At 31.6% G+C, this 14,488-nt stretch overlaps 1 protein-coding gene across 1 annotated transcript in view; it reads right to left on the bottom strand.

Annotated features, from left to right (window-relative positions):
• The window catches only part of mEFG1 (mitochondrial translation elongation factor G 1), a 110,675-nt gene that overhangs the window by 9,757 nt on the left and 86,430 nt on the right, over positions 1-14,488 (bottom strand). The window contains exons 11-14 of the mRNA XM_067083740.1: positions 10,898-11,050; positions 10,394-10,511; positions 10,024-10,143; positions 2,953-3,113 (exon numbers count right to left, since the gene is read on the bottom strand). Of these exons, the coding sequence (XP_066939841.1) occupies positions 2,953-3,113; positions 10,024-10,143; positions 10,394-10,511; positions 10,898-11,050 (552 nt within the window). The remainder of the gene's footprint in view (positions 1-2,952; positions 3,114-10,023; positions 10,144-10,393; positions 10,512-10,897; positions 11,051-14,488) is intronic.

Raw genomic sequence — 14,488 nt, forward strand, 5'->3', positions numbered from 1 at the left:
AACATATATATATATATATTTATATATATATATATAATATATATATATATATATATATATATATATATATATATATATATATATATATATATATATATGTATAATATATATTATATATATATAAGTATATATATATATATATATATATATGTAATATATATATATATATATATGTATATATATATATATATATATATATATGAATATATATATATATATATATATGTATATATATATATATATATATATATATATATATATATATATATATATATATATATATTATATATATATATATATATATATATATATATATATATATATATATATACATAATGAGCTCTTCAACAAACATCCATGCATCAAATGAGAGTGACCAATTTTAAGACTATTCAAAATCATGCTGTTCTTTTTGATGACTTTCCATATTTGAGCACTGGGGTTGATTTGTTTTAATTTGTTACTATCAGATTCATTATTCCATTCAGTCTGCCAATTATTGATTATAATAGATTTTTGGGATGTTACATAATCACTAATAGTAGTTGCAGTTTTGGCTGCTTTATGGGCTTCCTAAATTTCTTTTAGCCCATACAAGGAGGAATCTAATGTATTTCTACATTCTTATTACCTCATATAATTTGTGAAGTGAAAATTCAATTTGTGATTCACAGGCATGGTTTGGATTAAAATACTGAAGAGATTTTATGGATCTCACATTTCTGAAAATTACAAACATCTGTGATGGTATTTCTTGAATCACTGTAATGGCTAATCCTAATGCACATATTTCTTCTGAGAAAACATCAGCATTTTTTGGCAAGGAAAACTGGTATGTTTTGTTGGGTGATAAGGCTTCAAATCACAGATTTGAACCCATTAATATTGCACAGTGTGAATCCTTACATCTTGTATGTTTTTCATATGTTCTGGGGTGTGTGTAGTGTGTTCAGACAAATATTTTTACTGTGTACAAGTTCATACCTTGACATAATTCAAAAAGGAGGCAGTTCTACTATTGAAAGAAATTTTCTATTTATATTTGTTGACTCAAATAGTCTACCGGCTCTAACTGGCAAGATATTTCCTGACAATGACTCCTGAGATATTCTAAGCCTAACACTTGGGTCTTTAGAATTGCCAGAATTAGAGCGAGATGTACTGGGGTGGGAAGATCTGAAATTAACAGCAGCAACCTCCATCACAAAATTTTACAGCCAACTACCATTCCACCTATTCAGATAATATGCATGCTTTCCCATAATGAAATTCAATCACATATTTTGATGCACAAAATATATATCATATGATTTTTACTGGACCCCACCCAAAAGTTATTACTGTACCTCTAATGATGCTTCCTGGACTCAAGGTTCAATGAAAACACTTCTCAATAAAACAATCAATGCATACACTAAAAGATATAAACATTGGCAGCTACATTATGCATGTTACATTAACAACACTATGACGAGGATATGCAGATTATAAAAAATTAGATTTTTTTATATTCACCAAATTACAGCAAATCAAATTATATAAATTTAATACTGAAAATACCAAAACTATTCAGTAATGTGTAAGATGACCAATAACATAAAAATTAGTTAAAACATGAGTCATATACTAAGAAGCTTCACAGGTATATAAAAAAGGGGTAGTGATGAAAAAACAAAAAAATTACTCTATAACATACTGAATATCACAAAACCAAAGTAAAACATACACATCTAAGCTACCAAAGTGTTAGAAGTAAAAGATCATGTGGGTAAAGACTCAGAAGATGCCTCTTATCAAATTTCTACCAAACAACAGCACAATTATTTTTTCAAACAAATGGCTGCAATGAAATAAAAGTGAGGGAAATAATAAAACTCAGCTCAGTTTGGGAAGCATTTTGCGAACAGGAAAGAAGACATCTGAGGAGTGATACTCTTACCTACCTAGAATTTTACTGACAGCAAAGCAGACATATGAGAAGTGAGGTTCATACCTACTTAGACATCAAGATCAATGGGTATATATGAGCAATGCTCCCTATCAACCAGCAGACAATTTTCTTCTTCTTTAGATTCAGGAAAGGAGTACCACAGATTTGTGAAAACTCAAAAATTTGGGCTAAAGTAGGTGGTGCATCTGTTAGTTGAACAAAACTTCAAGGACAAGGCTTAGGTACTTTATATGGGCTTTGAAACCAAAGTCTTCATTTGATGTTCCTCTCACTGACAGTTCACCGCATCAAAAACAGATGTTTTTCATTTATGGGAACTCAAGAAGTTTGTAGACAACATCTGAACAACAGTGCTTTTTATTTAAGGGAATTAACAGAGATCAGAGACAACTATGAAAAGTGGACAAATCTGCTTTTCATTCAAGGGAATTTAGAAAGATTTTAGACAACTGGACAAATTAACTTTCATTCTTGGGAATTTTAAAAATATCACAAACAACTTTGACAACTGGACAATTATGCTTCTAATTCAGGGGTATTTAGAAAAACTGGAGATGAATTTGACAACTGAAATGGCAAAGAGCCTGATGAGGTTTTTACCTTATGGTTCATGACATCTGGGGAAATTTCTCCTAGATTATACATTTCATCACTTTTACATTTTCATGATGGAAAGAAATTATGTAAGGCTACACAGTTAGTCCGCAAAGTTGATACTCAAAGTACAAGATGATGACCAGTCCAAGGCCAGGAAAATCAAGAATGAGCATAGAAGCATAGATGAAGAGTGAGAATTCATTGAAAGGACAGATGAGAGAGCTCATCATCTCTAATCTCATACATGGGAAACCTTTCATGTACTTTTAATAAACTTTTTTTACTATAATGGCAGACCATAAAAATATTTCTCTCTCACATGTAGAGCAAAATTATGCATATGAAATCTAATTTTATATGTATACTATCTTACAGAAACTACTCACTGCCAAGATGCTACTTACTTCAGCATAAATGGAGAACCAGCCTTCATTAGCATCAGTACCAGTGACGATACCACTACGTTTAGTCAAATGAGACATTACAGAACCTTGGAATTCTTCTGGAGCTGTAATTTCAACTGACATTATAGGTTCCAGGACAACCCATGAACCATCTTCATAAGCTGAAAACAAAATACAAGACAATTAATTTACCTTTATTAAAACCTTTTTAAACAAAAGACAAAATTTCAGTACACATGTTCTAAATAAATCACATTGTAATTATCCATCTCATTCACTCTGCTGTGTATTCTTAGATATATCTTTGATAATATAAAAAAAAAATTGCAAACTCCAAACAACACTAAGAATGCTATTTACTTAACCCTTAAACGCCGAGCCTCTATTTACAAAAGTGTCTGCCATATGCCGGCGGCGTTAGGGAGTTAGCGCCGAAGCAGAAAAAAGATTTTTTCAAAAAATCACAGCACGCTTAGTTTTTAAGATTAAGAGTTCATTTTTGGCTCCTTTTTTTGTCATTGCCTGAAGTTTAGTATGCAACCATCAGAAATGAAAAAAATATCATTATCATATTTAAACATTGAAATATATGACAGCGCAAAAAAAAAATTTCATATATAATTGTATACAAATCGCGCTGTGAGCACAACAGTTAAAGCTAATGAGTTATTTTTTTTTCTTTGTATTGTACACTAAATTGCGATGATTTTGGTATATAACAAATTGTAAAACGATCAAAGCAACACAGAGAAAATAGTATCACAAAATGATGCATGAATTCGTAACGCACGGACGTAAAAAAAGTTTTTTCAAAAATTCACCATAAATCGAAATATTGGGCTAGAGACTTCCAGTTTGTTGCAAAATGAAGATAATTGATTGAATATTACTAAACTGTAAGTTTTTTAGCTTACAATTGCAATTTTCGACCATTTCGGTCGAGTTAAAGTTGACCGAAGGTAGAATTTTTCTATTTATCGTGATTTATATGAAAATATTTCAAAATTGATAAAAGCTACAACCATGAGTTATTTTTTGTTTTATTCTATATGAACCTGCGCACATTTTCATATATAAAACTTTATGTAACGACTAATATAAAACGGTGCAAACATTACGACAAAGTGACGAAAGAATTTCTGAGATGTTCAGCAGAGTTACAGAGCGGATGTAAGGAAAAAGTTTTTTTCAAAAATTCACCATAAATCGAAATACTGTGCTAGAGACTTCCAATTTTTTGCAAAATGAAGGTAAATGATTGAATATTACTAGAATGTAAGAGTTTTAGCTTACAATTGCGTTTTTCGACCATTTCGGTCGAGTCAAAGTTGACCGAAGGTTGAAATTTTGGCACTTATCGTGATTTATATGAACATATTTCAAAACTGATAAAAGCTACAACCATGAGTTATTTTTTGTTGTATTCTACATGAAATTGCACACATTTTCATATATAAAACTTTATGTAACGACTAATATAAAACGGTGCAAACATTACGACAAAGTGACGACAGAATTTCTGAGATGTTCGGCAGTTACCGCGCGTGGATGTAAGGAAAAAGTTTTTTTTTCAAAAATTCACAAATCGAAATATTGTGCTAGAGACTTCCAATTTGTTGCAAACTGAAGGTAAATGATTGAATATTACTAGAATGTAAGAGTTTTAGCTTAGATTTGCGTTTTTCAACCATTTCGGTCGAATCAAAGTTGACTGAAGGTTGAAATTTTGGCACATCATGATTTATATGAAAATATTTCAAAACTGATAAAAGCTACAACCATGATTTATTTTTTGTTGTATTCTACATGAAATTGCACACATTTTCATATATAAAACTTTAAGTAATGACTAATATAAAACGATGCAAACATTACAACAAAGTGACGAAAGAATTTCTGAGATGTTCGCCAAGTTTACAATGGACGTAAGGAAAAAGTTTTTTCAAAAATTCACCATAAATCGTAATATTGTGCTATAGACCTCCAATCTGTTGCAAAATGAAGGTAAATGATTGAATATTACTAGAATGTAAAAGTTTTAGCTTACAACTGCATTTTTCGACTATTTCGGTCGAGTCAAAGTTGACCAAACGTTGAAATTTTGGCACTTATCATGATTTATATGAAAATATTTCAAAACTTATAAAGCTACAATATATATATATATATATATATATATATATATATATATATATATATGTATATATATATATATATATATATATATATATATTTAGAAAAAATGTCCCGGTTTACGACGAGGGTTCCGTTAAAATGTAAAAAAATGTCGGAACATCGAAAAATCGTCAAAATTCATAAGAAAACCTTACTTTTAATGCTCTGGGTGCATTGAAAACGATGTAAACTGCATTATTATTGAGTTTTACATCAAAAAAACCTTCAAATTATGATTATTCTGCCATTTTGGGGCCATATTTCTTCCGGTCGGATCGACCATTGGCATCGTTAGAACATGCGTCGTAAGCCAGGAAATAATTTCTGATGAATATATTTGAAAAGCGTGCCAGTAACCTCGAACGTCATAAGCCGGAACAATTTATGAAATTTTTGGCTACTGCCTGTATATATATATATATATATATATATATATATATATAATATATATATATATATATATATATATATATATATATATATATATATATATATATATATATATATATATATATATATACATTTATATTTATATATATCATACACATATATATATATATATAATATATATATACATATATATCCATGCATATATATATACATATACTATATATATATATATATATATATATATATATATATATATATATATATATATATATATATATATATATATATATATATATATATATATATATATATATATATATATATATATATATATATATTTATATAATATATTTATATAATATATTTACATATATATATATATATATATATATATATATATATATATATATATATATATTTTATATATATATACATATATATTTATATATATATATATATATATATATATATATATATATATATATATATATATATATATATATATATATATATATATATATATATATATATATATACAGGTTGACCATCACTAATCCAGCAATCAGTAGTGAGGAACAATCAGTAATCCAGCACAAATTTCGGCTAGAGTAATTTCCAATGTTTCTGCACTAATTTTCAAATTTCCCAGGTCGCTGCGCTAACTCGCTCGCCAGCCACTTCCATTTGGTGGCGCAGTGTGCTGCATCAACAAACTGGTAGCCTAGCCTACATTATACTGAACTCTATTCACATATTAACAGTATTATACAAACATCAACATAACAAATGTGCATCTTTTTCATGGATCTTTTAAAAAGTTATGCTTTACTACATTGTTTCCAATTGTATTATAAATTGCGATCAATGTTTTGTTTTGGGAATCGGTATCGCGGTGTTTATTTCGCCGCATTTAACCAAGTTCAAAGCGCTTTTCTTGCTTCTAGTTAGCGTAAATGAATATGGATACTTTATTTATTTGGGACACGGATATTTTTTGTTATACGAAGTGTTTTAAGTCGAAATATAACTTAATACGTTTCGTTGTGAAATTAATTTAGCTATTTTTTCGTTAATATATGACGTTCACGGGAATTACGGCTGGCCATTTTGGGGACATGTTTGTTTTGTGTAAAAAAAAATCAAGATTCCGTTCGCTATTTTCTCTTGATTTCATCATAATATGAGCTTTACATATTTATCTTTTATCTGCGTGAAAACAGTAGTAATTTGTATTCTTTCATCCCCAGTAGTTTTGATTAAAATACATTCTCTCCAGCTTTATTTACGGTCAAGTTTCATCCATATTGCCGATGCACAATAATTTATAGTCATTAGCAGCTTGAACATTGTTTTCTCAGCTTCAGCTACAACTTACAGCTTTAAGTTACTGTAGCAGTATATTTTTCTGCCGATCTTTTCTCCAAAGCGAATAAGGGTATAGTGTAAAAAATATATCAGTCCTATTGTACAGTACTTAACGTCATTTGTAACATAACTACGGTAATTTTGTATTACCGTACGATGGTTGAAATACAAGCAAAACAGTTGTTATCCGATACGATTATTAGCAAAACAACAGTTTCCTGTTCGGTTGTTTATGGCTGTATGCATTTTTGCAAGAGTATAACGTTACTAACAATACTTTTATCATTCTCTATTACTTTTTTAACTAGCAGATGGAATAAAGAGATGGAGGAAAGGAAGTTTTTCAATTGTAAGTTGGTCTCTCTCGCTGCCTGATTGTACCTGCTGCCTGCACCTGCGCGAATTCTAAAACTATTTCCTAAATATTTTCGTACCGGTATTAATTGCTAACCCCATCGTAATCGTAAACTCAAAATATCGTAAGTCGAATTATCGTAACTCGAGCACTACCTGTATTTGATAATTGTCTTTTCTTTATTATCCAACTTGTACTGATTTATGGGATATTTTAATTCTAAGATGATGAGCTTAGCTACTGGGTTTCGTGTATTCTAGCCTAATAAATGGCTAATCCAGCAAAATGGCTAATCCGGCACCCTCCAGGTCCCAGTGATGCCGGATTAGTGATGGTCAACCTGTACATATATAAAAGGGCATTTAAACTTGTAAATTATGCAGGTACGCATCAACTCCGGGAGGGTGTCTTTTAACGCAGAACAGTCTGCTGATAAATCTGAAGTAAACTTACTGTACAGATACAGGTGGCTCAAGAACGACAGTAATTTTCATTTGCTTAGGACAGAATTATTAGTGAAGGGTAGAGAAACATACATTATCTTTTTGGGAACGGTGAAGACTACAGTTTTTGACTTAAAAATATTGTCTAAAATTTCTTTACCGATTTTACTGAATGTGTTCAAGGGATAGCCTTTCCTTTTGCTCCAACTGGAGTAACTTTCACCTGGAAGTTAGGTTTTTAGAGACATATTTTAAGAATAATTGTTATCCCTTGAACATGTTCAATAAAATTATTAAAGAATTTTTAGACAATATTTTTAAGCCAAAAACTGTAGTTGTTACCATCCCCAAAAAGATAATGTATATTTCTCTACCCTTCACTAATAATTCTGTCCTAATCAAACAAAATTACTGTCACTCTTAAGCCCTCTGTGTCCATATGTTAACTTCAGATTTACTTTTAATAACCCTCTTACTATTGGCAGACTGTTCTGCATTAAAGACACCTTCCTGGAGTTGATGCATACCTGCTTAGTTTACAAGTTTAATTGCCCTAAATGTAATTTTGGGACCTATGTGGGATGTACCAAGTGCCCACTTAAAGTACGCATCAACTCTCATAGGGGTATCAGCCATCGTACAGGCTTAGCTTTAAGCAAAAAAGAAAATAGTGCCATCAGACTTCATGCCATATCTTGCCACCATCGCATACAATTCAGTGATTTTCAAATCCTCGGACAAACAAAAAAGAGCCATTCGCTTCCCTTTATAGAGTCCCTCCATATTAAACAACAATCACCAACACTCAATAACAAAACACCCCTGAACCATTGTTCATCGCTTAGTTTTTTTTTTTTTTTTTTTTTTTATCCACACCATTTCACCCTCTTCCATTTGCGGTCTTCTAACTCTCCCAGTTGTCATTTAACTACGACATGAACAGTAGGTCCTCCAGTATTTTGTACTATATTTTCATTATTATTATTCTGAATATTCACATTTTTTTCTCTCTCTCTCTCAGTACCTATCTGCTCAGTGATTTAATCTGACAATATCTGTGTAGTAAGTAATCTTTCATTACTTAGTCATTGCTCCTCTGTCAGTTTTGATTTGCAGTTAACTTAGGTTTTATGTTCCTTTTTTACTTTATGTTATTATTATGTATTTTAAAGTTTTGTCAATTATAACTGTTTCAATACTTTTAGATTTAGTCACTCAGTACAGTTTTCTTACTGTTTCTCTTTTTTATGTCATTCTATAGATAAGTGACCCTGATGATGGGAAAGCTCGGCTGTGCCTCTGTTATATTCTAAGAAATAATAATGTCCGCAATTTTACCACGTCTTCTGGCTATCCTGTTCCTCCTTAAATTGGGCTATCCTGTTCCTCCTTAAATTGAAGTTTTCTAGAAATGACAACATAACCAGTTATATATATATATATATATATATATATATATATATATATATATATATATATATATATATATATATATATATATATATATAATATATATATATATATATATATATATATATATATATATATATATATATATATATATATATATATATATATATATATATATATATATATATATATATATATATATATATATATATATATATATAATATATAATATATATATATATATATATATATATATATATATATATATATATATATATATATATATATATATATATATATTTTAGTATAATCATATCTGTAAAACATGTATAATAAGCATACATATACAGTACTATGCATGATCTAAATTTTGTTGAGGAGGCCCACCTCCTTAACAAACATATAGCTGCTCTATATTACAGTCTTCCCCGAGAATTATTGCAAAGCTGAAATGTCCATCTCTCTCATGTCCCCAAGAGAGGAACCTATGCCTTAGATTCCCAAGACTGGGACATTCGACCAGCAAATGTCTCACAATCAAGGGCACAATAGAATCATTGCAGAATAGGGGATTTTCGCTGGACATCAAGAACCCATTAGTGTCTTGTATGTCCAATCCTAAGCCTGCACAACATCACTGCTTGTCTCCTTGGCATATAAGGATATGACCAAGGACAATGATGGTGTAATATTGTGCATTTTTTTATTTGTTAAAATATTTTCCCAAATGGATTGCCAAAAGTTTTTAATTTTCTGATCTACTAGAGGATATACATCCCGATATAGTAGTAGACATCTCTGTTCTGGGGAGGTGACTGCTGACTTAGCAAGTTGGTCAGCTTGCTTGTTCCGAACCACCCCAACAGTAATATCATAAAATATATCAAGTCCTTTGTTTACTTATTTTTTATTAGTTGACTGAGTAAAAATTACCTTGCTTCATAGCTCCACATGCTGCCATTATAAATGAGATTTCATTGGAATCCACCATATGGTTGTCACCATCTTGCAAACGGAAACGCACACCAGAAACTTTATGCCCTGTAAGACTACCTGAAAAAATATGTATACTATAAGATAACAGTACACTACAAGGAACACAGTACAACCATACAAGATTCAATCATGAACCAGTATCCTAGACTGTTTACAAACTGTGAAAAGAAATATATACCATAATTTAAGAAGGTAAAGAGTTAACTCAATGGCCTGATTAAACCTTGCAATACTAATAATAAAAAAACTACTGATACTGTTACTGTCTCAAATACATTGACAAAGGCAAATTCTCTTTCATCCTTACCTTTTTCACACATCTGCTTGAAACCTTTCTCAATTGCTGGTATAAATTGTTTGGGAACATTAGTTCCCATAGTTTCATCTTGAAATATATTCTTAGTGTTCTCTTCAACAGGTAATGGCTGTAATAAAGTATATTATTATTGCTTAAGTGCAGGCATTAATTACATTCAACTGCTTGGTAATATTATATTCCCCATTTCCTTTCCAAAATTAATTCTGGGTATTCTCTTAGCTTGCAATGGTTGTGGTCAAATATCACAATGCTTTTACTTATTAACTATAGCGTTAAATACCATTAACTTTTATCATTTAACACAAAATATGAAGATACAAGACGAATTCCAATCATGAATATGAAGGGAGTATGCCTAAGCAAAGTTACACATGCAAATTATTAAGGAAATACTTATTTTGCTTCTCTGGTTATGAGCCAAGCTTAATATTAACAAAAAACAGAAAAGAGCTGTTATAAAGTGAACAGAAAACCAATGTGCATGATTCTCACCTCAATAACTCCAATAACTCGACCAAACTGTCCAGATCCTCCCGACTGCTTCTTATGAAGGTAGTCAAACTCAATTGGCATGGTAATTGTTTCTCTGAAAGCTACTTTGGGTTTTCCCATCACAACTTCACATCCATATTCACGTTCCATCCTCTATTAATAAAAGTAATCATACAATTACTGATAACACAAGATGAGTCCCTCCATAAATGTACATTACTCTCAAGTCAAAATGTGAACACAAGTGGTCCATTATATAAATAAATGCCACCAGATGATTATCCCAAACATAGATGAAAATAGAACTTTTTTATAATAAAATTTATTTTTTAAATACTTACCTCTCTATTATGATAGCTGTAATTACTGTGTCAGGCAGGAGGATGACAGTGTAAAAACTACACAAATAATAGGCTCGTTTAGTTTTAACTATCTATTAACCCGTCGATCTCGGGTGATTCAAGTGTCTACTGTTTACCATTCAGTTTTTTTTCTCCATCCACATGAGTAGGGAGGTTGGAGGGGTGATACATAATAAAGAGGTAGTATTTAAAAATAAATTTTATTATAAAAATTTCAATTTTTTAAATGAATTTTACCTCTCTGTTATGAAAGCTGATTCGCACATTGAAGAAAAGGAGGTGGGAGAAAGGCCTGAGGATGAATAATTATACCCCATAAGGCAACAACAAAATTCCACCAGGAAAAAGATGCTTCTTACCTAATGATTAGAATCAAACTGCTGGTACTGTTGCCAGAAGAGGACTAATTCATTAAGCTGCAAGGACCTCTGAAAGATGCTGAAAGCTTCTTGCAAGGGACACCACTCTCACTTTGATGAAAGTGGGGCCAAAAGGTCAGCAGAGCGAAGACAGTAAATGAATGAAGGCTCTTGCCTATCTAAAACTAGGCACCTTCATACTCCCAAAAAATTTCCAAAGTAAATAGGAAAGGCTAGAGCATAGCTAACCTAAATGCTCAGGGTATGAATTCACCTGCCATAACATGGGGCAAAAGTGCTCTGCATTATTGTACTGAATCTCTATATCTTGCAAATAATGTGAGGTAAATATGGAGTAACTAAGGTATCATTAACAGGGAGGGGGTGAGTTGGCACTTCCTCTGCCGCATGGGAGGAACCCAAAAAAGGATGAATATACCAGGCCGGTAAAGCAGCAAGTGTCAAGGAGATTATCTCCATAAACTTCTCAAACATAGCCCTAAGACTTGCTACATCAGCTTCTAATTTGCCAAACCTCATATCCTGAACAATACAGGAACTCTGCGAGATTAAATAATTTGGAGAGGCATTAGGTGGGTATCGGCGCAGATAAGTGGATATCGTCGCCAAAAATCCAGTTACTGTCGTCGCTGGACAAGCACCATAATAAGGATTGCTGATAACCAAGGCTGCCAATAACCAGGGACTGCCTGTACTAGCAAAACAGGGAGAGCAGGAAGAGCTGTTTTCCGACATATCGTAAACACGAGAAACTTCTAACATCACTTCTTGTCTAAGTGTTAGAAGAATCTTTTCTGTCTTTTCCTATTCTTACATGCTTCTCTCATCTGCATATGCTTTAAATACATATTCTTCACTTCATCTGACCAAACAACACGCTGATCACAGCGATCGTTATAAAAACAGTACTTGTTCCTACATTTAACACAGCCTATATCATGACCACGTAACTGAAAAGTAAAGACGGGTACATACCCTCTTACCTTACAGGCTTGAAACCATTTATCTTTATCCTCTTTTGGTTAACATCTTAAATAATGACAAAAACCAAGATAATTCAAAACGCAAAATACAGAATACAATGTCATCACTAATGATCACAAGCATAACCGCACTCATTATGTGCTCATGGGTCAACGACAGAGATAACTGAATGGTAAACAATAGACGTCTGAATCACCCGAAAGGGCTGGGTTAGTAAATGGTTAAAACTAAATGATCCTATCAAATTTTCAGTTTTTACAATGTCGTCTTCCCACCTGATATGGAAATTACAGCCATCACAATGGAGAGGTAAGATTCATTTAAAAAATGACAACACACAGTTTCTATAGATCAGATACGGAAATGGGATCTAAAATCAATTATTTTCACCTCAGGAAATCTGTAAGAATACTTAGGATATTTTTTTAATTCAAGCTGTACACTTAAACCAATATTCTAACAGCAGGAACTTTATAGATTGCAATTTTTTTCTTAAATGAGCTGCACTCTAAGAAAATCTAATACTTTCTTAACTAGGGCTGAAAAATCAGCTTTAATGTGAAAATAAGGAGGAGATGGTAGGTAGTAAGTAGTCTATGAGTATTAGGAAGTGGTTTAGCCAGACAACTGGGTCCATCTTTAATTGGTTAAGACTGCCATTTGGGTGTACCCCAATCATCCTTCTGTCACTGATGTGTCTCCTTCCTCCTAAATTAAGCTTCAGACTACTTATGATAAACATGTGTAAAGAATTATGATGTTTTTACAAAATAAAATGTTTTTCATGCAACTCATTATTTTTTAAAGTAGCAGTACCCCACTACATTTCCCACACCCTTAATGACTGATATTGGCACAGAAGTGCAATGCCTTGTGGGATGGCAAAGCGTAGTTGGACATGTGCAGTTGGGTCTTTGCCTTTTAGGACTTAGCAAGATGATGCAGTTACAGCACCTGTTGCACAGAATAAAGCTATCAATGATAACAGTTTTAATAACATATTTTATTTTGTAAAAACTCCATTTTCTTTTCGGATGACTATCATGATGATATACACATGTAAATCTCCTTTCTACAGCGTTGGAGACAATTTTCTCCAAAAATAAGTCTTGGAAATTTATCTAAATTGTGTAGATTTTAATCTTATTCTATATCTATTTGTTCCACTGGGGATGTCATGTTTGTGCAGTGTTTTAATCAAGTGTAACTGTGCAATGAAATGTTATTAAGTGTTTATAACATCTTTTATGTTTAGTTTTCCTTTAACTGAGATAAAAAAAAATGGCTGCATGAGCCTACATACAATATAAGCAAAATCTTAATATACTGCACCTGCAGTAGGTCCATCTGTTTGCAAGCCCTATGACACTGTTGGCCAAGGAAATTTCTGATTAACAAGCTGGGCAGTTTATGCCAAATGTATTGCTTCATAATCTGTTCAAATTTTTCAGTTCACTGGTATGTCACTTTCAGAAAAGCTTATTTCATATTGACATCAATGAACCTGAAAAACATAAAACAAGGTATTTTCAAAATAAAAAAAATACTACAATAACCAACATGCTGTACAGCAGAGGTCAAGCTACTTCAATGCACTGAGACAGTTGACTGTGCATAGCACACAAATAAAGAAAAAACCTTATCATACGAGTTTTGCCACCATATATTTTTTTTTTTTTAACTTTGCACAATTCGGGTGCATCTTTGAGGTCGGAGCATCTTCGACGCAAAGAGATGTAATTATTATTGCTATTATCTGAATACTGGCCACTCACCATAAAATATGTAATATCATTATGGAAGCAACTGAATGCACCCTTCCCCCCTATTTGTACTATGATTGTGTTGGGTGTTGAAGGTAAGCT

Source organism: Macrobrachium rosenbergii, chromosome 41 (assembly GCF_040412425.1).
Source record: "Macrobrachium rosenbergii isolate ZJJX-2024 chromosome 41, ASM4041242v1, whole genome shotgun sequence".
In the NCBI taxonomy this organism is placed as follows: Eukaryota; Metazoa; Arthropoda; class Malacostraca; order Decapoda; family Palaemonidae; genus Macrobrachium; species Macrobrachium rosenbergii.